Source organism: Ptychodera flava, chromosome 17 (genome assembly GCF_041260155.1).
Source record: "Ptychodera flava strain L36383 chromosome 17, AS_Pfla_20210202, whole genome shotgun sequence".
Lineage (NCBI taxonomy): Eukaryota > Metazoa > Hemichordata > Enteropneusta > Ptychoderidae > Ptychodera > Ptychodera flava.
Window position 1 is genome coordinate 31,654,556 of NC_091944.1, and position 26,357 is coordinate 31,680,912.

Here is a 26,357-nt window from a genome sequence, read left to right on the forward strand (position 1 = left end):
AGTACTTGACAAGTACCATGGACAGGAACTTACGAAGTACTTACGTAGTACTAATAACATTTTCCTCCGGCTCCCAACTATTGAAACTTTCTGGATAACCTTTCATTTTATCAGATAATATTTCTTTCTCTAATTTTTTTCGTCTTCAAAATTCGTTCTACTCTGTACAGCTCGTCGCGTTCCGAAGGGCGCTCTGAAGTTCATCAGAATAGAAAGTGCCGAGTATTTCCTCTCCATTCAGATCTTTTATTTTGTAAACTGGTGGGTTCCCAAGCCAGCTGCGTACACAACTTTTGAAACCACGAAAATCTCCTCTGTCCAATTTGGTAAATATCCTTTCTTGAAAGTGGTCTTGTATTTTGTAATTCGGACCCGTTCTCCCGGCTTGAATTCAGGGTTGGCTCCCGCGGCTGCCAACTCAGGACCGAATAGTGTATAAAATGCCTGCCAATCGTTCTCCTCTGTTACGTCCCTGGGTTTCATTTTGATACTTCCGTGAATGGTGTTATTGTAATTCTCGAGAAGTTCTGGTAGAATGGGGAGCCATTCTCGTGTCTGTCTGTATGTGAAGTATTTCCACATCATCGTCTTAAGAGTCCGATTAAAACGTTCAACGACGCTAGCTTTTTTGTCACTGTAGGTGTGAAACCAGTGAATTCCCGCCTCCTCCAACCACCCCTGCATTTTTCGATTAGTAAATTCCCGCCCTCATCTGTCTGAAGTTTGTCGGGTCTTCTCCCGGATTTCTTAATCACGTCTTGTAGCGCCTGTAACGTATCATCAGCCGTTTTTGACTGTATCGGCCTGGCCCATGCGTATTTGCTGAGCACATCGATTACTGTTAGCATGTATCGAATGTTACGATTCTCTTTTGCGAATGATGAAGGGAATTCCACGAGATCCGCTTCCCACTGGGCGTCTATCGATGTTACGAAAACGCGCCGGCCCCTTCGGAACGCGCCACGAGTACGAGGGACCGGTTTATGTAGATTATAAGTTAGCTGAGTTTTTAACCAGTCCTGTACCTCTTCTTAGTAACGTGGAGTCCACTGGCGCGTGCTGCGTCATACAATTTTTGTACACCTCCAAAACCAGTTTTCGGGTTGTAATATAATTCTCTAAGAGTACCTTCGGTGTTGTCACCTTCGGCTTCCATAATTGTTATATTATACGAATAATTTTATGTCGTACGGATTCCGTAAACGAAATACTAGTTTACTGAATGGCCTACTTTTCAATTGCTTGATTAGGCCCACGGCTTCCCGTTCTGACACCTCCATTCCATATTCTTTTATAATAGTTTTGTTGTCTATCTTGTTCGGTGTGTAAAATAGTACTAACATCTGTATGTTTTCCCTAAATGGTTTACTAATACTAGTATATTGTTGAGTCAGAACCCAGACAGATAATCCGTCATGTCTTGCGCTGAAACCAAGTTGGACTAAAATGTTACTGCGCTTCTTCATATCTTTGGACGAGGCGCAGTCATCGAGGATTATTAAAGTGTTCGTTCCAGCCCATTCTTTATGTACGTAGGTTAATGTATCATCCACTGCATCGAGTCCGACTGGAAATATAAACACATTATCATCGGTGAAAATGAATCTTCTATTATACGCTTTATTATTCATGAATGTTGGGCAAATGAATATCACATATTCGATTTCCTTAAGTACGGACCGGTGAGGAGGTCCAACATAAATTCTGTTTTGCCAGAATATGTCGGTCCAGTTATAATCATGTTGAATGTGGGGTTACGTATATTGACATTTCCTCTGGATCTATATACTGTAAATTAATGAATCTCTTCTAGTTCTTTTAAGTTACTGGTTCGAGTTAGATGAAACCCAGTCACATCGACAGCATCTGAATGAACTATATAGTTAGTGACTTTATTCCAGTACCTACAATAGTAATGAATATTGCTAAAGATAACAAACCAATTTTACCATATTCGTGAATAGGGTCTGCAGATGCTGCCCGTTCCGGGGAGGGGAGGGGAGGGGTCCCGAGTCGTGTCATTGTGAGGTGACTCTCCGGGCTCGTCCTGCCACTTCACAGGATCCCCCCCCTCCATCTCATGTATAGCACTTTCTCGAACTTCCGTGTTTATATCACCATTCACCCCGAAGGACATAGATTCTGTTGCGTATTGCAATTCATTATTATAACCCGAGATTGCCGGGCCCGAAAGGATGACCATCTCAGACGGTAAGAGAAGTAAATTGGGTGAGACTGCCATATCAAGTTTGACACCAGTATTCATTATTGTGTCTTGATATCGCCTATAACTGATTACTTTGTCTGTATTACGAATTTCATCTTCGAGGAGAACGCCGAATTCTTTTCTTACTTGCTCTGCACTGCCAGTATCGCCCACAATGGTACTGCGAATATTTGCTTGTGCACCGAGTATGCAATATACGTAGGCTTCAAGGCTTTCATTTAGGCGGGCGAGACCGGCCTTTGTTAGTCCCGAGTCTCCCTTCAGAGGAATGAAACTATTATATTGTCCCTCCGATCCATCATTTCGGAAGAAATAATAGTGTGGTCGTTCTTTGTCGGGCAGTACATGTTTTTTCTTTCCAAAAATTGTATGTGTATAGAAAACGCCTCCGTCGGCGGAGAGGAAAAAGTCGTGACCATTGTATATTGCTTTTGGCTGTCGAACGGGCCCACGATTAGTGTAATATTCATAACCATAACCAAGACCTGAGTTTTGACCTTTTCGATAATGAAAGTCGGACTTCGTTGGACTTATATTTCCAAATTCTGTACATAGAAGTTCATATTGGACGAGATTGTATGGATTGTCGCCGGCTTTGAAGGTGGGGAGGGGGTCGTCTGGAAGTGCAACGCCCATTTCATGAAGGATCCTACGTATTGTAAAGTATACATGGAAACGGCAGAATGATCGTATTTGTGGTGGAAATTTCTTACCGAAGAGATGAGCGAATGATATACCGCAACCAGTAGTGCTGCACCATACGGCGAAATTTAATTGCTGGTCCCAGTATTTCATGTTTGGCCCGCCCAGCCAGACATTACTTTCTTTAGCTGTTCGATGAGTGATTACGTTATCTTTAAATATATCCCGAGGATGAAAAGTAAATTTATCTGTCGGCGTTACATATATTTCTAAGTCCATGAGAATAGGTTTTATTCCCCCATTCGGTTTGGAAGGGGGGGTATCAGCATGCTGTACTGTTGGTATGCTCGTCTTATTCAATTGAAAAGCAACTGGGAATAAGTCTGTACTCATTATTCGTGTTTCTATATACAGATAGATTTTAATGGAGGAGAATTTTCCATACTTCGGAATCCCTGTCGGAATCATTCTAACATTCCAGACCATGTTAATATTATATTTCGGATTCAGGTTTAAACGAATTTTTTATTTTTTACTAAGAATAGATAACATACTGCAAACAATGGAGAATTTAATAAAGTCATCGGCAGCAGCAAATACGACAGTGGCACTACCAACCGCAGCGTCGGACGCTCGATCCATAATAGAAACAAAGCGTGAAAAAATACTCTGGGCCATCGCAAGTGGTCAAAGTAAGTTATTTTTTGGTAAGGAGATTTCAATTGCTGACGTAGAAAAATGGGGAGATGAAACGGTGAATAAAGCATTTAAAGTCTATGAAGCGAAATACAGTTCTCTTATAAGTGATAATATCACTCAAAGTTTCATAGATCTAGGAGCCCGTGCAATAAGTCAGGTAGTTCCAATCGATGATCGAGATAACTATGCCACTGATCTTAAAAAGGATTTTATTCTAAACAGTGAAATAAAACGATTATCAGGACGGATAGCCTACACGTGGGGACCCATACTTGCTCTAGTTTCCACCGTTTAATTACAGGTAAACATTTAAATTTTAAAAAAATCGGGTTTAATATAGTACCTGAAATAAATGGATTCAACTTCGCCGACTCAGCAAACGCTTCCGCCAGGGACTCCGGCCCCGCCGACGGAGCCCACACCGGAAACGACTCCATCAGGGACGACTCTACCACCGACACAGCGCAACATAGAGAAAGTGACGTTACCGCCGAAGCATCCAGGGAGAGTTGCTTCAGGGAAGCGACTAGCGGAATGGAACAGGCAAAACAGGGAGAAGAAACTAAAAGCAATGATTCATGATAGCGATGCGGTAGCGACTGAAGCACTTAGTCTACCGCCTACAATGAAAGAACAGTGTGATAATAATTCACGCTGGTATAATAAATGTTATCTTGTTTTAGGAATTGTGGGAGTTTCATTGACTGCATTAGGACTATATTGGGGGCGTGCTCGACATACCCCTGTCCCGTTAATCGATCGAGTCCAGATCGGAAGGGGCTGCTCCCCAGAAAGCGGAAAAAACAGAGCCAGTAGCGGCTCCCTCCAGAACAGTTCCGACGGGAGGGGAGGGGGAGGGGGAGGGAGGACCCAGCTCCTCTACATTGTATGAGATGGATTAACTCCCCATATTTTTTATTTTTATTTTTTATTTTATATACTAGTCAGCAATCATGGATATTAAAACAGTTGTAAACACAATGTACGATGGTATTGTAATCGCAGGACTTGCGATGGGATATCTTATGATCTCCAGCAAATTTCTGAAAATAGAGGTTGGCGATCCAAGTCGTCCAAATTTGACTCGATTGGCAAAATTAGGCGGTGCGACTGCTGCCGCGGTAGCAACCAAAGATCTCCTTGAACAGAAAAATATTATTCCTGCAGAACCTTATACTTCGTAATGGGCACCTTCGGAATAATAATAATAATATTCATCGAACATTTATACTTAGTAATATATACGTACAACGATGATCATTTGGATTGAAAGCAAAACAGGTGAACCTGTTACTGTTAATTTTTACCCTGTATTGACACGACACAGTTTACGAAGATAAGACTGCTAGAGTGCGGACTATATAATTCATGGCATAACATAACATCGACAAATAATGTAATAAAATATCAAGAAGGTGACCAACCGAAGAAGACTAAATCAATACGTCCAGGTAACTACAATATCGATACGTTAAACAAAGCAATCGGGTTGAAGCAAAAAATTAATTTTGAAAAACATCTGCCGACAAACCACGTTCTTCTAACTTTGGCTAAAGATATTAAAGTCTATTTCAATGCCACAGGTAGCTTCGCCAACGTCGTCGGCTTTTCAGATAAACCTGAGAACAACCCAGTTATAAAAAGTACTATGAGTCCGAAGAAAGTGGATTTCTTAACAGTCACTAAATATATAGTTCATTCAGATGTAGTCGATGTTACTGGAAATTATGTTTCATTTGGCTCCGGAGGATACATACAGGGGAAAGTATCGAACTGTTTACAAATACTTCCCATCCGGGATACGAGAGAAATAAGTGAAAAGGTTACTTACGATTTTAAAAACGGAGCAATTTCTATGCCATTGAGAAAAGGGGGAGATTACATGAATTCAATGCGTATCTGGATAACAGATCAGGATGGGAACATGATCGATTTCAATAACTGGCCAATTAGCTTTGTATTGAATTACTGTAGTCGTCCGAAGCGGGGCCGGTGCGTTCCGAAGGAACCCTATCGGAAGATAAACCATCCCACGACTAATCCTCCAGCAATATAGATCATCTCATATTTCTTTTGCTCAGGACTGGGTTGATAATAATCTGAGAATTGCGCTAACGCTTGCGCTGGACTTGACGTAGAGTTGCTTTGCACCGCTTCTGCTTCTTCCAGGATTTCTGCATCTGTATCTCTTAATTCTGCCGCAGCATGTGCGTCCTTTGCTTGATTTCTCTTTCCCAGTCAGCCTGTAGTAATCTTTTTTCTGACCAGACGTTGCGATCATGTTCAAATTTTTCTAATGCTTTATCATGTCGAACTTTCTCTTCAATAAGAGCGTCGCCATTCCCAGAAAGCTTTTGTCCGATAATATTTCCTCCTGTGAATGCCGTTGCATTTAATACAGCACCGAGAACTGTCATTCCTATAGCTGAAGCCATGACTGTGTATTGTATATTACAAGGTATTATTTAATTTTCACTGTATATAGGTCCTACGGAGTATGTCTGATCCAAGTGGCTTCGGTCTAGGTACAATTCGTATGCAAAATCTCGAGCTCGAAGATCTGAGTGATGTTAAAGTTAACAATAATACTAAGATGGCTGCTAATCATAATAAGGATTACGTCCTTCGTTACAAGGACCGCGAAAAATATTTCGTTTTAGCCAATGCCGCGGTGCAATCCCACGAGCATGCTGTAGAATTTTCCGAACTTAAAGACATTGATGAAACTGTAATTGACGCCACAAAGGCTTCGAATGATTCTACTCCTTTTGCTCTGACATGGGATTCGGCTAGTCAGAAATTCATGCCTTATAATGTGACCGCGTAACATCTTAGATATATTGGATAGTGAAATTGCAGGAGGTGTTGCTGAACCACCAGGAACTCCGAATGTGATTTATTTGATAGCAATGTAAACAAATATAAATTGTTAGATTTTCGTAGTTGGCTTACTCCTACAAATCCATACATTGCACTTCTTGGTATACCAATTCATCTTAAAATTAGTCCTCTTAATACAATAATGAAGGCAGATAATACATTAAGAAGGTGGATAAACGAGGGGGAGAATTATTGCTCGTATACAGCTAGCGGAGTTCCAGTTAGATTATTTTGGGACACAACTTTAAAGAAACTGGGTCTGAAAAGCGTCGGTGATGAGGCAGCTGAATTAACTTTACAGACTGTAAATCAACAGATGACTGATAATATGAAAATACTTCAACATGGTACAGTTCTCATTAGATGTGTAAAGTTAGCTACTGGAGATGAATTTGACGATTTGGTTGGATATTATGCTATGAAAACAGATAACAGAACAACTTGTGATATTATCATAAGTATTGATAAAGATCGGGGAGGGGAAATGAGTATTGAATGTTTTGTTGGTGGGAATAGAATAGAGAACGACTTAGGAACTACATTTGTACGTAAAGATAAAAGAGTGAACACTTTAGATATCAGTACCATTCATCTGAAACGTCTCATTTTGTTTGAAGTAATGGTCTTCCGTCACATTTAAGTTCAGAGGAAATTACTAAAATTTTATCTATCGGGTGAACAAGTTCGCACCGATAGGAACTTCGTGTTCAACATCAGCTAGACTCCGCGACCGGCCGGACTGACAACACAGGTAAAAAAAAGCTCCTTTATATAGGCTAGTTTGATGACCCGGTTGACTCACACGGAATTTCCCGTACATGTATAAACATGCTCAGAAGGGAATTTCCCGCTTAGTTCAGGCTGCGCCGCGCATGCGTGAGTTCATATATATAGGTCAGGGTTATACTTTAGTTACATGGATGGTTAAATTTCCTTCGCTCCATGTAGATAAATGAATAAAATGGGTGTAAAATTCTTACTTCATCCCAAAGTACACCTTTACTTTACTACTGGGGTCGCCATGCAAATGTTGATACTAGAGAAACAAATTACCCAAGATTTACAGATATTTGAAATTCGAATGGCCACCATCCCCGTGTTAACTCTGTGGAGAAAAATACAGTTTTCTATTTTCGAAAAACTAAGATGGTGAAAAGTTTTCTTTCACCAAGAGATTCAAAATGAACCCTCACAAGTGGTAGATCGAAATAGAATTGATAAAGTTTGAAAGCCCGCATGTCTGTCCCCGAGACGTGTTCTACCTTAAGCGGAAATAACGGCTAATAAACGACTGTGTAATTTGAATAACCGGACAAAGTTCCAGGACCCAAATAACGAACAAATAGTCACTTCATGTTGTCCTTGTTTAACCAGCATACAATGCTATGGTTCGTTTGTTGTGATCGTTCAATGCTATGGTTCGTTTGTTGTGATCTCTAATATTTGATTATTCTGATATGTCAGAATTCAAAAATCCATGGTAATTGTTAAGTTTCCTAGTCTTCTATGTGTTGCTCTCTGGCTGGATCTTGTGTACAAGTACATGCATGTTTCATTGTCAATTGAGCCAAACTCTTCTTAAACTACATCAGACATCAGAGCTATCACTGTTACTGCCGGTATGCAGTGACAGTGACACTGCCCGTATAGGCAGTAGCAGGGCAGTAGGTGTATTAACTTTCTACTTTGACAATATTTTTGTTCAGTTTATACAACTGCGTTCTTGTTCTACTCCCTGCACCATGTTGAATTGTCCAGTATTCAGCTTGCCAACACAGTCTACGTGTACCGTGCATTTGTATCATCGACAAACGGGCTTTCTTGACCAATTGAATATTGTGTTTTTAGCATGCTGTACAGAGACACCGAGAAACTGTGTTTTATACATTGCATAGAAATATTGAAAACAATTATCAACAGTTACAGCTCCTGCCCCATTACAAGGCCAACTTGTTTTTACGAAAACTTAACTGCATTCATACATTTTGAGATTTTTTTGAGATTAAAGTTATAAAATACGACAAAACGGTTCTAGATTTTGTTTAATTATTACTAACATTAGAACCATTGGACGACAATAAAATGTTGGGAGCCAAAATATTTTCGGGCCCCAATAGGCAGAGCAAAACTTTCAAGTCCCCTCCTCGACTACCCTCAGAATTTTCGAATCCTCCCCAATTCCTCCAGCCCCCAACACTTTTGTGAACGCAGCCTAACTTGTACAAGAAATGATGTGATTCTGAATGATTTTTATACTTTTGCAGATTCCATCAGTTTAATGATGTAGAAATGAACATCACCAGACATTTCTCGATGATATCAAAATATCACATAAAAATATTGCTGGGCTAATTATTATCATAATCATTAAAACAATGATTGCTCTCAAACAGTGGGAAATTAAATGAAAGTATATCATTGTGTCTTGTTTTACAGGATTTGGCCCAACCCTTTTTTGTTTCAAGAAAAATACTTATACTCAAGATGTTATTGAGCCTTAAACCATCACAATAGGCCTAATTATGGTATCTACACTGCCTCTGTGCTTCTAAATGCTTTCTTCTGCACTAATTTTTTTTTATTTGCGTGGCTCAAAAAATTTAGTCATGACTTACAGACTGCATAAATTAGCCACCTGTGGAGCTTCAAGCTTATGACAAGCTGTCATACTGTGAACATTGACTTAACGCCGCAGAAATATTCTGTATCCGTGGTAATGCACACTTCACATTGATACCAGATTTTTTAGAATTGCCACCCAATTTTATTTCTGGTGGAAAAAGTTTACCACAAGAAATGAAAGTATCGAGGTTAAATAGGAGACCACAGAGAGAGAGAGAGAGAGAGAGAGAGAGAGAGAGAGAGAGAGAGAGAGAGAGAGAGAGAGAGAGAGAGAGATAAACACACAGACAGAGATAAACACAAAGACAGAGAGCAGAAATGTCTGTCCCTCTTTGTGTTATATCAACTTATCCAACTTATCACCAGAGAACTATGGGAAATAACAAGCACGAGGGAACAGTCTACTCATCACGAACGTGAGTGTTCATCATGTTTTGTTTAGTTGTCAGACAGTAAGTTAAAACTTTTAAGATGATTTTTTTTCAATATCTATTAAGCACCGCAAAATTGGATATCATGACTGTATTATTGGGTCTATTAATCATTTGATATATTTGTGATATGTCTGACAAAGTTTTCAAACAACCTGGTAATTTTCATCAAGGTGACCGACGAATTTTGACTACGATTCCGTTGTGCTTGCAGTTTCTAACCTTGCCGATAATCTGAATCGAATGAGTGATTTTCATATCGGAGGTAGATTATCGTGCATTTTCCATAGAGCGTAGCTTAACGTCATCTGACTAAGCAATTCTGTCTGTTATCTGATTGGCTGATCGAGTGACCTATCAGTGGGAGAATGAGGTACATAAAAATCTTTCAAACTTGTATTAAACTATTTGCCGAGAAAATGGACGCGTGATGATTAAATACACTTTACGGAACAGAAATCTCTTTCAACCCACGCAAACTTATTTCATGATTTCAAATAAGATTGGAGCTTCGTTAGTCGTTAAAAGACCAATAAAAATTGAAGATGAATTCTGATATGCAAATGTCATTCCACCGACAGATAGCGCTAATTAACTTAATTAAACGTTAATTATTTTGGGAATGAGCTTTGATAGTGTATTGAAACACTTGATGACACTAATCTCATGATGGTATGATGACATACGAATCATGAATGGATTTTAATCGAGTCATTGTTTTACAACACAAAGAATGTTCTCCTAGTAAAATTTGACCCAAGAAGTCAGATGAAAGGTGTCAGTCATTAACTTCAGCAATTTGACGTATTTGTATGCCTATTTATGACTCTGTCACTATGCTGTTTGACGCATTCGATGTCAGTTTGTACAGCTCATTTTCACATTTCACTTATCTGTCCTATGTAGTGTGAAGTAATACAAGGGAACACTTTACACTTGCTGTCATCGTGTATGTGAAATTGTGGATTTACAATAGTGCATGTCACTTGTTTTCAGCATTTACGACATTGACGAGGAGGAGGGGAGGGGAAGGGAGGGGAGAGAGGAGGGAGAGATAGGGAGAGATACGGACAGACAGATAATGAAAGAGAGTAGAAAGAAGAATCGATGTGGCAGATTAAGAGACGAGAAAACAAAAACCACAAGCAGACGGAATGAGAGATAATGCTGCTGCAGAGAAATGGCAAAAGCAGATGTTTTGTTCTGCAAATCGTAAAACACACATGGTTTATTCTCATTATTTGCTCATTATTACGGAATGCAGGTAATTTGCTACAGTTTATTGAGGACTAGTTAACGAACGACACACCAGTTTTGACAATTAACGATTCAAAGGACACAATGCATACAATACTTTTATTATACTGCTATTTAGACAACAATGCGGCACGGATGGGTCAACTAATTAGAGTTGCTGACGCATTTTAAAGGATATTAAAACAATGTTATACTACGGGTTTATCTATAGTCCGACAAGCTGCTGATCAACCCAGATATTGTGCAAAGATCCACATTGCTGATAGAAGTTCGAGACTTGTTGATGGAGTTTCCTTGTTTACAGAGTTTTCATTGAGAAAAAAATTCGAGGACCCTGAAATATTTCACCTATTGATTTACTGTATTTGAACGGTCTCTTTAAACCTGATGAAAAACTACATATATCACATTTTCAATCATCCACGCCTCTTCCAGGTTTGGCACTAACCAAAATAAAGCCATGGAGGTGCAGAAAGACCTCCATGCTGAAACCGAGCTGAAAACCTAAAGTATTATCATTTCCTATTACAGCCTGTATTGACCTAGTCTCGATTATGAAGGAAAGATCTTGAAGTCGTGAGTCACAAATTACGTCATATGTAAAGCCTCATTGTGTGAGGGGATGGAACTAGTTACCATGTTGAACGATTATGCTGTGTAGGAAAGTCTGCAGAAAAAGTTTGAACAAGCAAAAAATTGAAGAGGATACTTTGAGAGAATAATTTGATTTAAAGCTTATTTTATAGTAATTTCTACACTCAGTTAAACGATATATTAGTGTTTGCAGCTGTAGTGTTACGTTATGTCACATAACAATATATAGCGAGTATTTTGCAATCATGAAACGGTAATACGGTCCTTCTTTTGAGCTTTGCAGAAAAACATGCGCTCATCGCGGGTTCTCGAGGGGGAGAAACGATGAAGTGAACAGATAATATGAATCGGATGTTAATGTCCTTATTAAAAAATATCACAAGATCATAAATGGAGAAGAAATGAACAAATGAGTAAGCAATTAAATTGGAAATTCTGATGAATAGATCATTGCATGGACACATACGACGAACTGTCACAACTTATTCTTTTCGTTCACAGATATAGAGTGTCTCCTTGTGCTTGAGTGTAAACCACGGCCGCTTATGTCATGAATCTTTTGCCTGCTTTTAGGGTTTGTCCATTTTTTATCGGACGCGACAATATAGAAGGCATCTACAAAACTACTCTCTTCAAATAACTGTTTTAACAAACTGATCACGTAGCTCTCAAACTTTACAGCAACTACTTCAATCTTCTCAGACGGGACAAATGTGAAAAATAATACCTTTTCACTATTGCAGCGTCAGTCGTTACTCATAGAAAAGAACGCTATCTGTTGTATACATTATTAAGTAGGAATATCTATGATATAAATGAGCTTTTATCCTGACGCTTCTCAAAGGACATTGTTTGATCTTTGAATATCGTTAAAGAGCCTTTAAGGCTTGTCAATTATGAATAGATCGGTGGATGACGTATGTATATTTAAACATTGTGTTTTGTCTATTTAACTCAGGTGTCACAATTAATATTCTTCAAATTTCACGCATTCCCTTTGCTTGCCTTTGGCTGATTTCATCGCTTCAACGCTTCAGCCTTTCGAGGTTAAATGCTCTGAATTCGACCTTTTGCCTGATGATTGGACAAGGGTTTTTAGACTTTGACGCAATCAACTAATCCTACATTGTCACTGTTGTTGCATACGGCAATATGAATTATAAAATGTAACTATTGCGCCGATTTTGCTATGAATAGGTGTTTTACGGTAATAGGCAAACTATTCTCAGTCAAAGTATCGAATCCTTGAATCGAGGTGTGAATCGTTGTAACGGAGTTTAATGGGATTTAGTTTGACCCATGGACGATACCGCCTTGCGCTGCGTCGTCATGAGATTTTCTTACACTGTCCATACACAGAGCAGAACACACTTGACGCCCGTGTGTCTGATTCTAGAACATCCGAAATGAGTTGAGGCTGATACGTAGAAAACAATGTAAAAGAGAACCATTTTTATTGAAGTGAATTCAGTTCACTTTCAATCATTGCATATCCATACAGACATTGGGTTACTAGTATGCGGGCATTTACCTACTACACCGTAGCTGAAGACAGAAAGGGCATTATATTTACTACGTATTTTACACCCAACTGTCGAATGCTACTCTGTATCGCACTTTTCCCATCTGGACCTATAGGACAGGAAAACCCACTCACAACCACAAACCTCGCAGGGTTGCCTATCGGCAGCAAGACCAAGTACTGTTAAATATATAATACCTGATGCCTGAAGTGCTCTACTTTGGTATCGGAGATGCGTGTCCCGTGAGTGTAGCTAGATTATCCGTGGAGTGAATCTGACAAAGAATTCATGAAAAATTTATCCGTAAGTGTGAACTTAGCTTTTCGCATTTCCTGTGGGTACTTTATAAGAGCGATAAGCCAGCCAATAACCTCATAAATAAAAGCATCACAATGTGTGATCGTCGTATGTTATATATTTTCATAATACACTTAATCCGCGTCTGCCATTCTACGTGTACAACGGTCCCCGAGGTTGTTTCTGATTTTTTAATGGTGCCTCTCGGTCTCCATGAAACACATTTCCGTGAAATTTTCTCAAATCACTGAAATATTTAAGACTAATTTCATTCATAGTACTCAACATTCCTTCACATGAGATGATCACTGCATACGAGCATTCTACCTACCTACCTACCTACCTACATTGTACCTACCTACTTACCTACCTATATTGTACCTATCTACCTAGCCACAAAACCTACCTACTCTAATTATCTGTCTATCGTTTGAGAGAGAGAGAGAGAGAGAGAGAGAGAGAGAGAGAGAGAGAGAGAGAGAGAGAGAGAGAGAGATGAGATTTTAAGTGTATTTGTCATTTGTAAACTTGTCGATATTCTTTTTTATTCTAGCTCTTCAATAGATGTACTTAGACGCTTTCTTGATTTTACAGTCTAAGAAAAATGCGAGGCGATTGCGATATTATGGTGGTCTTAAAATATTATTTCTCTCCGGAATTTTAATTACACAGGTGTAGATGGTGATTTCAGATGGCTGATAAACAAGTCGGTGTTTTTCTGACCGATGTCAAAAGTAAATAGATAAAATCAACTTCGGAGCTCGCTGTTTCAGTTGTAGATTACACTCCCTGTATTCTATTAGTCACAATAATGACTTATGCCAATCTGTGTGAATTAACTGGGATTATCGTTCGATTTACATCAATAATGTCACGTTTTAATGCTTCCATACATAATTGAATTTAAGGAATAAACAGAGGACTACTTGCATGTGTTCCTTTTTCAAGGAGAATGCGTCTAATACTCCTTTTAGTATAGTTGGTACTTTTGCGCTGAAGTATATTCCCGGATGTAACATAAATTTGAAAAATCGAACGTTTGGGTGGTGCATTCAGTAAATCTTAACTCATACCATGTTGAGGTGGTGATGTCGTGAGTCAAACGCAACCATTTAAATATATTCCGTCTTTCCGTTGAGAATTCGACCATGATGAAACGGAAAAAAGAGATTTAAATGTACTAATGTGTGATTCCCTGATGGCAAAACCTGTAGTAAACAGTATTAGTGAATCATGAAATAGAATCACATTCATAATTAATAAGTTTTAGATCTCGATACAAATGACAATTTACCTCCTACTGCAAAGTCGCACGATCTCATTTATTTTTAATTTTCTGTAATTTGAGTGTGGTAATTTTGTCATTGGATAACGAAGACATGGTACTTGTAATGGCCAGACAATGAATGGTGTTTTGTTCGAATGTCGTGTTATTTGTCAAATATCCTGCTGTTAATGGGTGTACCAATGAGTATTTTAAGAGGTTAAGATAAGAAATTCCGTCAAAAGGTACTGATATAGAAAAATAGAATTCGACTATTCTGTGCATCAAAGACAGAGGCATGTTACAGCATCATGACTTGGAGCGTTTAAATTCTAATTTGATGCAGTATGCATCCTTTAGACCATTTGCCCAATGCAACGAGCATCATCAGGGATAATTTTTAAATCGTAGTGTGTTGTGACTGTTGGTAATGTTAAGGGGCAGTGGTTCGAAGTTAAGGTAGAATGCGCCTCGGGGACAGATATCTGGACTCTCAAACTTTTACAATTCCTTTCTGATCTACCACTTGTAGAAGCTCATTGTGAAGCTCTTGGTGAAAACTTAGATTTCACCATCTCAAATTTATGAAAATCAACGATGTGATTTTCTCCCATAGAGTTAACACAGGAATGGCGGCCATTTTGAATTTCAAACATCGGTAAATGTGTGAGGTATTTTGTTTCATTAGCACCAAACTTTGCATTTTGACGCCTGATTTTTATTCTTGATTAGTCGAGGGCATTGTCGAAAGTTTCGAACGTTTGGACAAAAGTTTCAGTCTTTAAATTTGCAGACTCGCACTACCTCAAATCCGAACACCCATTGATCGATCTTCAGTAACATTACGTTACGTATACGACGCGTTATAGCCAATGTTTTGTTTTTCAACACTCGTTAGGGAGACAAATATGATACCATGCTTCAAAGTAAAATTGAATTTTTGATGTTCTAGAAAACATATCTCTCCTAAAAGTTGAAGTACAAAGTATAAGCTTTTCAAACGTACTACATTGATTATGATATGAAATATTACTGTTGACGAATAAATTCCAGTCCGGACTTAAACTCAACTGTCAACGATAGTATTGGACATTGCACTCTTATAGGATTATGTATAAGATTAATGCTGAGCATTTCGAGTTGACTAGGATACTGTAGTTTACAAAACGAAGAAAATGATGGAAAGTACATCCCACGATGTAGCTATGCCATGAACACCGAAGGAACGGGGTCATGACCTCTCGCTGAATATTATAGTGTACACAAAGTTCGAACATCAGTCGGTACCTTTCTCTGCCTTGTAATATTACTATTTGTCTTTCATTGCTGCCGCAGTAATCACCCTTATGCGAGTACAGCGTTTGTCACCATGGTTACATAAAACACGCAAGGAGAATGCCGCAGAATGAAAGCTAACAATGCCAGGTGGTCACCAGGCAACCGTGACGCCAGGCAACCACGACCGATGTGTTTCTGATAGATTCTCCGGCCAAAAGAAGAAGCAAACCAACCAACCAACCAACCAACCAACCAACAAACAAACATATCACAACTAAAAAAGGAGGCAGTGAAAACCGCGCCTGGGCAAAAAAGAAGAAGTCTATCTGTTAGTCATTACTTGCGATTATTAACAGGAAACTATTCGCCGACAAATCTATGCGAATATTGTGAAAGTATATAGACCAGACGACAGTCGTTCCTTTATTTCAAACAACACCGATTCCGACTCGAAGAACGTTAAAGTGAAATAAACTCTTTCAATAAATAACTGTTGATTGATTAATCTTAGCTTTTGAAGTAAATTCCTGGACAAAAAGGTGAACTTCCTGAGTAGATTATATTTCTGATAACCTGCTGGTGTCAGCTTTTTGTGTTGATTTATTGATGTAAAATGATTTCCTTCAATCATTTTGTGTTGAGTTATTGATGTAAAATGATTTCCTTCAATCATTATACTATGTGTTCTTCTCTTTATATGTATTGACTGTTATTTAAAACATTATTATTATTATTATTACTAATATATTGTTGTTGTTATCATTGTTGTTGTTATCATGGACAATTACAACATTTTATTCGTCGACGTAATGACTACAAATCGCCTCCAACTATCCTGGTTTGAAATATCATTTCGTGTGTTTACCAATTTTAAAAGGTTTGTACACTATACTTCTTTCGGTGATCATTTTCCCTCTGTATTCTCAAAAGATTTCTGTGGAGAAATGTAAATGCCTGGAGTGAAACTGTTATATCATGGACAAGAGAGACCTCAATCCGCAATCATGGATAAATAACTAATGAACACAGCTTACATCATGCTTATACGGTCTCTGGAGAGTTGCAAGGTGGATTATTGCTAGCATCTCAGAATCCCACCGAGATTTGTCTGTTTGTATTTTTCAAGTCATTTATACCGATACATACAGAAAGATTTCCTTTTTCCTGGCACGTCCTTTATCCTTTCATTGCACGACTATCATTCCACTCACTGGTTGCTGAAATTTCTGATCCATCCAGGATTAAAACATTGAACAAAGTGGGCGTGATCTTGACAAGTTTTAGATTTTGAAATATGTCCTGAGACGCGCAATACGTCTCATCTAGGATACTGGTATGTTTAAATCCTGTTACGTTTTACTGTAGATTGCAATGGTTATCGCTATCAGTAATAAATGTTATAACGAAATGAAGTTAAAGTTTTTAAAAAGTATTTTAGACTCTGAAGGTGTTGCTGTTGACTTCTGTTTGTACAGATTCTGTGAGGCAGAACTGACTTTTTTGAACTATCAGATCAGATTCTTCTATGAATAAATTTATATCAGAAAATTACACACTGTAGGTGTTTTTTAGAGTCGGAGTAAATTTGTTTAGATCTATATCTTTAACATTTCATTTCATTTTTCTTCGAGTTCAAGTATGCGTGGGCCTTTCAATAATGGATTATTTTACTCTTTAATGTAGTGATGTTATCTTGATTTTATATTTGTAATATGTCAGTGTTACTTGATTCTTTGATATTCATCTACTTTAATGCGAGACGATGATGTGACACAGGGTCTTGGACGTGGCCAAACTCTTTCATGGAGATTTTAGCCTCGAAAGTATACCAGCTGGTCTTAGAAAAGCAACAGAAAACTGTCGACACGAATGAATTTTGATTCAAGATTCACGAAATGACAGTATATTTATCGAGTAGTGAGGTTGTTAGGTGGTGACGAAGTATACGGCCTCCAATTATCGTCCCATGATTTCCGGTATGCTCGTCATGTGTAAAAACTTGACAGATTAATTTGTGTAGTCAAAAATACGTGAAGGGGATAGACGGGCAGGCATCCATTCATGGACGGTATTTTATGATCCGATCGATAACATTCGCGATTGAAATAGTCTTTTGATGAGGTGATTCAGTCTCATCGCAAAACGGGTCGCCGTACATGAGAGACAACAGGTCACTCAGAAGTAAAAACAGGAAAAAGAAACAGAAATATGATCCTGTGTTTGTGTGCGTATGTTGCTAATTTAACGTTGTTATTTTTGGTGTACATTTCCCAATCTTTGTGACTTACGTTTGTCGTCATCGCCGTCGGTCATGTGACCGTACTACATATGGGGAATAACAGTCATTTTATAATACTTCTAGAAAACCAGAAGACGGGACAATGTATCACATAATATAAATGGGTTCCAAGACTCTCATATTATTAAAACGTAAGCGAGTTGAGAACCAAAGTTTCAATGACGTACAACCTGTCTTGGTGGCCGCCTTTGAGTGAGGTCACCTCTCTATATTCGTCACTCTCAGGCAATCCCTTGAGATTTCACATGTTACAGAGTGACACTTTACAGAGCAGAAACCTCTGTTATCTGGACATTAGTTACCTGTAAATGCTCTCCTGCTAATATGGTATACGCACTGTACTGCGGATCAGACAGCATTTCATACGAAATTACGAAAAATTTGGACGCTGAAACCATTAAAAATGGACCTTGTTTTCGAGTCTTTTTTCATAAATGTTGTGTCAGAAGTGAAATATCATAGAATAAAATAACACGATTTATCACAATCATGATACTTCGTGTTGTGATGTTTTGCAGAATTAGTGTTGAAGGTTACCTTATATCGGTCGGCTGTTGTTATTTTTAATTTCAATGTTCCCTTTATCAACGACGAAAAATTAATACCTTACCCGCCCCGTTACAAAAAAGTGTCCACATGTAACTTCTGTTCCAGTGACTTAGAAGATTATTATGTATAGATTTAGTGAACTACCTTAGTCTAATAATATTTAATCGTTAACTCTTTGAATGCAAAACTCATATAGGTGCCATTTTAATAATATTTCCATTGCGAATGTGAACTATTTTATTTCCTACATTGAAGGGCATACATAATCACACGATGCGGGCAAATAATAAACGCCAGCAACTTTGCATTTCTGCAAATGCCTAAATACGGATCGCTTCGAACGTTTATTTAGCTGAGGAGCTACAATAAGCTACAATATTTTGTTGGAGTTGTAATACATTAATTATCCTTCTGCATTTACGACATTAATGTAAAATAAATATAATGGAAGGTGTTTATTTTTGAAAGCGCTTATGATCATTGAAATTTATCGTTATTTTTGAGGAGTGTTGTAATTTACCGTATTTCGACTATTAGATACATGCTCCGGTAACAAAGTAACCCAAAACACTCTGACGGACAGGGAAGTACTAGCTAATACACTATCTTCGTCCTTGCGAACCAAGTTAAAAAAAATTATATGAATACAAAACCCTGTCACTATAGGTTGATTAATTAGAAAGACTCATTTACAGTCAGCACGCTTTGTATAGATATGCTTCATAGATTAAGTCTGACCCGACTTCATACGTCACTGTCCTCTTTCAGAGTCGATATTTGAGAAAGCAATGGTAACTCTTGACTTTGGCCGCTAAGGCAAAACGGGAGTTACATTATAACTTATATTTTCTCGTCCCAACTAACGTGTTTAAGCTGAGAACGGAAGCTTTCCCCAGTGTCGTTCCATTTCATTATACGAGGATAAATGTATCTGTATTACCTGTTGTATTTATCCCTGAAGAACATTTTCAGGGAGAATTCCTGTTTTCCCTGGTTGCTCTCAACGCTGGTGGGATCTTGAAGGGGGTTGTTAGTACCGTAGATCCGGCCATCCTGTCCCGGCAACATCTTCCTCCTAGTTTCGCCGCTGTCTGTCCGGCAAACTGAGGCAGCAACACGAGCCTTGAGCTGGCGAGTGTAGTTGGCGTGATGGAATGATCGTACTCGACTCAATGGAGTGGAGTCAATCTAAATAATTAAGTTGTATAGTATCTCAAGGGGTCCACTGTCCTATATAATTGATAAAACAACACTTAAGAGGAAAACGAGCGTCAGCGATATTCGGGGTTGTCACTCCTATACGACGAGGTCACGTGATTACAAACTAATCTTCAAATAAGGGTGGTTGTCATTACTATGAGTGGATTTGTCGTTTGAAATTCATCTTTATCCATTTTCGTTGTAAATTGAATTCAAATGAAATTACTCTATAACCGGAACACAAATGAAACAAACACGATAAATGAAAGGTGATTAAGTGGCTTTACACGTCATCACTCCAGCAAACAGTGGGAGGCACACGTCTGTTGTATTCAACGCGAACTCACTGAACAAAAATCTAAACCGAGGCTTCGGTTGCTACAACTTACTAATAATAGTAATATTGGTATTGTACTTAACGATAGAACAACCAGTTTATAACCTGAGTCTACCATTATGCCAAAAATGCTTGACTGGTGTCATGAAATTTATAAATTTATTAAAGACAGATATAAGACGATACAAATGGGAATTGGTTTATGATCGTGCTGTATGAGAATTTAAAGAACTTGATATCGAAATAAATGGCTTGGAAATAAGTTGAACACCAAATATTTGATCAGATATATAAATTATAATATTCAGTCCATTATATTCAGTGCTTTTTCTGATTCATTCGTTTATTTTATTATATATCCTGATGAAGTACGATGAAACAAACGAAAAGCCGTAATGAAACCATTTAGTTTGAAGTGAAGGATATAGTGTCATACAGTTTGTGTGCTGCCTGACAACTAATTTCAAATTATATATATATTATATATATTATATATATATATATTATATATTATATATATATATACATATATGTTATTATGTATATATATCTATATATATATATATATATATATATATATATATATTTTAAAGACACCTATAAGACGATATCAAGAGAATTGTTTAAAAATTAGTTTAAAATTTATGAGTTGTTCTATCCTTTGATGGGAGAGTTATCGACATATTAAAAAAAAATATTTTTTGAAAACGTATCTGGTCACACAAGTAGTTTTAATGTCAGATATTCATCTTTATGTCAGAGAATAATAGCAACACTGATGTTGGCGAATACAGTGATTCAATCACAAGTAAAGCATCGGCAAGTAGCTTTTCAATTATTTTTTATCTCAATATTTTCACAAAAAATAGTAACTCCTGTACCACAACGTTATTTTCAGTATATTGAATTTCAAATTCAGTTCTATGAATTATTACAAGCTCTTTTATAAAAGCCACATGGTAATGATCTGTGTGATATGATAGTATTTCCTCTGACTTATTGCGTCACAGCACATTTGACCTTGGCATTTGGGATTTGACGATATTGTTTGCCCATGTAACAGACTTGCCATAATTCTGATATCAAGTAGGCACGGGTGATGCATTCTTGTGTAAATCGGCAACAGCTGTATAATCTATGCAGATATCAAATTTCTAAACATGAATTTTACATCGAAAGTTTAGGCGCTTTAGAGTATGAATATCCGCGATTAGAGACATTAACTTTAAATTTATAGTTATTATAGCGTTTTACTACACCTTCGCAATCGTCCAAAAATAACGCTGCCAGTAAAACCTAAAGAAATTTCGAAATTCGAAATACCCTTTTTATCTCATATATTTGTTTGAATTATTGTTAAAAGTTACTTCAATGAAGTCACCCTCTTCCATTTTCGCACGAAGTACTATGTCCATAACGTTATTCTATAAAGGACTATAGAGGAGCTCTCCGGTGCAAATGCAGTCATTGTTTTCATATTGAAGTCATTATAGATTCATTCCGGAAACTATTAAGGAAGACTGCGCCTTTTGGGGACAAATATTCGGACTCTCAAATGTTTCATACGTTTATGGTCTACCGCTTGCAGGGGCTCATTTTAAAGCTCTTGGAGTAAGAAAAATCTTCACCGTCTTAGTTTTTCGAAAATATATTTTTCTCCATAGAGTTAACACGGGGGTGGCCGCCATTTTAAATGTCAAGTATCGGTATACGGTGGGTAATTTATTTCTCCATTGCAAACTTCGTGACCCTGAGTTTTATCCTTGATTCGTGAGAGAATAATGATTAAAAAGTGACATTGAGGAAAGTTTGGGCAAAAGTTTTTATGTCTTTTTACTTTGTAGAGGCGCATACTACCTTGATGGGAAGTTCCCATCACTCACAGAATTCACTTGTTAGAGGATACTAATTGATTTATATATCTAGAAATTTCGTTTTTAATATAGAAATTTTATCTTATTTGATAGCTGCACAACGATGCTTAATCTCCATTTCAATGAAGGTCTAAGTGTGTGTAGTCTTAAAAAGTCAGAAAAAGAAACCTTCGCAACTCTTTTATCAAAGAACACCATAGTACAACAAAAGAGTTTTCACTGTTTCCAAAATACAAATACATTCATCAACCTGTATATTTCATGATTCAGCCATTTTAAAACAGAGAACATCGTGAACTATTATTTCTAATATCAAGTTATAGATAATTTGTCCATCGCACAATATTACAAATATGCAATATTAAACATTTTTACTTTACGATAACATCTCATTAATATTACATTTACATGATGACATCGCTTTTTAATTTACTTTGCATTTACATATAAATTAATAACTTTGAGATAATTAAAATCATGGGACAATAGTGACTAAAATATCGCAAATATTTGAGTCACTAATTGGTCAGTATTGACTTTTTGTATATCAGGTGGTCGTGAAAAATAATTTGTGATAGTATTTGTACTGAGGGAATATAGGCTAAATTTGGATTTTCATTAAAATAATTGGACAGGGGGATAGGGTATTTTCAGGACGGGTTGATAAAACAAACAAAATGTCAAGTCGTTGATTATCTTTCTGGTCCCTTGCGTATCTTAGAATGCAGTATATTGGTTAAAATATACTCTTTTCAGGAGGAAAAAATTATAATATCAGAGTTTAAAGTCAATTATCAGCGGATTATTAGCTGATTTCAAAAATGCTAGTCACATGATCACGCGAGAGTGGGAATTTTCAAAGCAACATTAAGATAACGACTCACTCGCGCCCTCCCAGCAACAAAACACTACGTGAGGGAGTAAATTTGATCGTTAGTGTCAACAGAGTCACATACTAAGAGTTAATAACCTGGAATCTCAGCAGATAATTGGAACAGTAACTACTCGGTAATTCTGTAGACTATTACATGCCAAGTAATTTTGCCTTCACAATGTTTGCTGTCCGTATTTATTCTTGAACACAACATTAAGTGACAGATATCATGAACAATACTTTAATCTCAACAACTGCTGAAAGCCAGTAATCTCAAGATTGTTTATTCTCTCTTCATTGCGATCCTTTTTTGGTAGACCCCTAAATCTCTATCGTTACAATAGGGTGGCCTGACCTCTATAAAAGACCTTGGGGTTAACTTGATGGTTAGACCTGTATACAGGACGATGGGGTTAAATTGATGGTTAGATCTGTATACAGGACTATGGGGTTAAATTGATGGTTAAACCTGTTTACAGGACTATGGGGTCAAATTGTGACAGTTTACGGGACTGGTTCATTCATCTACACGTTTGGATGCGAGAGCTGATTTACCAGGCAATCTACAGTCACCTGTCTGAAAGATACCAGTAGTATGCTGTGATAGACCTATGGGAAGCATGGGTAATTCTTCATACTGCCAACACTTGATGACGAATCTGCGAAAAAGCTTATCAATAAAGCGACGAAACGGCAGCTTCATTACGTTTATAAAGGACCCAGTCTGTACATAATGCTTACTTTCCAGCTTTTAGACTATTCCCTGTTGAAAACGAAGAATTCACCGTGAACCGTCTATTTCTAAAGTACCATTCATGTGTCAAATTTTCAATTTCCCTTTGACATTAACTTTTCATTCGCTTATACACCAGGACTTGACAAAGAGCATAAGAATGTCGATGACAAATGGTGACATCAATATAGTACATATATATCCCAGCACACTTTGCATCGACAGCCAACTTTTTCAATCATCGGCTCCCAAATAAATAATGCGATTTATTGTGCCGGGACTCACGCGAACCTTTCAACAACATTAAATGCCAGCAGAGGTGTGATAAAGTTGCAGTCTCCGGTTAAAAGCCGTAGAGGCGATATCGTTTAAATAGCAAAGGTTGTGTTCATTCGTTTATCAGCGCCAGATAGATATAGATTTGATGTCAATGCACTCAAGGATCGAACGTACTCGTCAGAAGAAACACAAATAAAACTTTGAGAGAAAAAAATGGAAGAGAGATGGGAAAGATATATGGAAATAAAGTAAGAGAAAAGAAAGACAACGAGCTAAAAAACGAATGAAGGATGATTGATCGAGCAATGAAATAATTGAAGCGTTTTCTGTGAAACTACAATAGAATCGACAATTTATATCGGACATAGAAGACGGTACAGTGTTGATGGAACAGCATGCAAGGCTTTGTAAGTTATGCACAAAGAAGGCAATAGAAGACGAATACTGCTGTGTTTTAGAGTATCCAGTATCGCTAAAGAAGGAAACAATACTGAGCTGATGACTTTACGTTGAGTCAAATTTCTATAATTTTGTGAACTTAGTGGCACATCAAGTATTTTTTATTTTCATGTTAGACGTTTTCAAAGCATCGAACGATATCACGAAGTTGGCAAACCTGAAATCTTATTGTATGGATCCGATGGATATATTAATATGTGTTTTGAAATATGTCTTTATTCTTTTTCCTGTTTATGAATATATATTCTCGAAAACATCCATGTTTTTGTCACAACTTACTTTATGTAAACTCCGCTTGCATATGCTGGAGACCGTAAAACAAATTGGATTGAAACTGATATTAAACTGAGAAAATAATAAATTCAAATGATAACTCTAGATTGTAGCATTACTGTTTACTTTTTGATTAGACAATACACTAGCAAAACCAGCTCTAGTTTTAGGTTTTGCACGTGTAAGTTTTGCCCAGCAAGCATGGTCAAACTTTGACTAAATAAAGGGAACATCTACAGTGCCGAGTAGAGCGAATATACACTTAAAACGTTATTTCAGATAAGTGGTTTTTCTTTTTAACCGAACTGTAACGAAATTTTATTCAGCAAATATAAGTTGCGAAAATCTTTATATCGACGAGCCGATGTCAAGCAAGCCGAGATTTTCATAGTCTTTTCATTCGATCAATTAAACCTAAACATAGAAATTCCTTTCATTATTTATTGTAAAAAGCTTCTAATAGGTGTTCTTGTATATACACGCTAAGAGATTGGCTACGAATGCTCAAACGATGTCAAGATGAAACGTTAGAACATGGAATACAATTTTTACTTCATGAAGTTCCAATTAGTAAAGTGTTACTATCCTAGCATCACTTTTGTAATATTGGCACCCACACTTCTCAAGTTCCTCTGACAAACCTTGACAGTGTGCATGAAATACACCGAATGATATGTTCTATGTTTTGACGCGTACGTTGATAGAGGCACCCTTACAGTCAGTGAACTTAAAGACTAATGCTTGTGTGTCTGATGTATAGATACTGTTACATGAAAGCCATGGTGGAATATGAAAAATTAGTGCGCCAGTGACTGTAATTTTGATAATTTTTTCCCTATTTTTTGTATGTCAACTAATGTTTCCTGTTCTACTCCTCAAAGCATGTTGAGATACACGGTATTCAGCTTGTCAACTTAGCCTATTCATGTGTTGATTGGCCTGGTGAATTTCGGTTTTGATTAGAATTCAACAATGACAGTGCATTTTACACGTATGAACGTTGTAGTAGATGTTTCAACATGCTTTTGGGAGTAGAACAAGAACTTGCAATTGACAACCAAATTAAAAATCATGACAAATCATCAAAGTTAGAAATACTGGCCCTTTAGCAATTTTAAGTATAAGCGTTTTTACTAGATTTTAGTGTAACTTTACTTAAAGATTTGAATTAGCATAGCAATGCTGATACCTGGAGTATAATGACAACGAAAACACTGAATGACAAGGTGAATTACATGTGCATCAGTCAAAGTAAACAAAGTTTAGTGCGGGGGGACTTGTCGAAGACCCAGGAGATCAAACTCAAATTACAGGTGTGTTTTAATCGATTCATGAACTAAGGATTGTTTATGAAACTCGTTCTTACAGGCGATTCCCTGTTACTATCAGGGTTGACAACTGTTATGAAGATGCTTACAAAAGACAAACCAACCAACATTCTGGTTGTCAATTTTAGATAACCTTTGACCTGTATGACGGAGTGCTCGCGGGTTATCCCTATAAACATGCACAAAAATAAATTGAAATATACCAGAGCAAACCACGTATTGGGGAGTAGAACAAGAATTTGCAATTGACACACAAAATAAAAATTGTGACAAATCATCAAAGTTAGAAATACTGGCCCTTTAATAATTTTAAGTATAAGGTTTTTTCCTTGATTTAGTGTAACGTAGTATTACGTATGGTGTAGAAATTATCATTCGCGATGGCTCTCTTCAAACAAAGGTAAACTCATTATTTGAATGGTAGTTGTTATATCAAAA

The 26,357-nt window shown here is 37.4% G+C and overlaps 1 protein-coding gene across 1 annotated transcript in view; it reads right to left on the bottom strand.

Annotated features, from left to right (window-relative positions):
* Window positions 1-19,750, bottom strand: part of LOC139116065 (proton-coupled zinc antiporter SLC30A2-like) — an 89,272-nt gene extending 69,522 nt beyond the window's left edge. Inside the window, exon 1 of the mRNA XM_070678572.1 lies at window positions 19,503-19,750. Within this exon, the coding sequence (XP_070534673.1) occupies window positions 19,503-19,630 (128 nt within the window). The 5' untranslated portion in view covers window positions 19,631-19,750. The remainder of the gene's footprint in view (window positions 1-19,502) is intronic.
* Window positions 19,751-26,357: the final 6,607 nt, after the last annotated feature.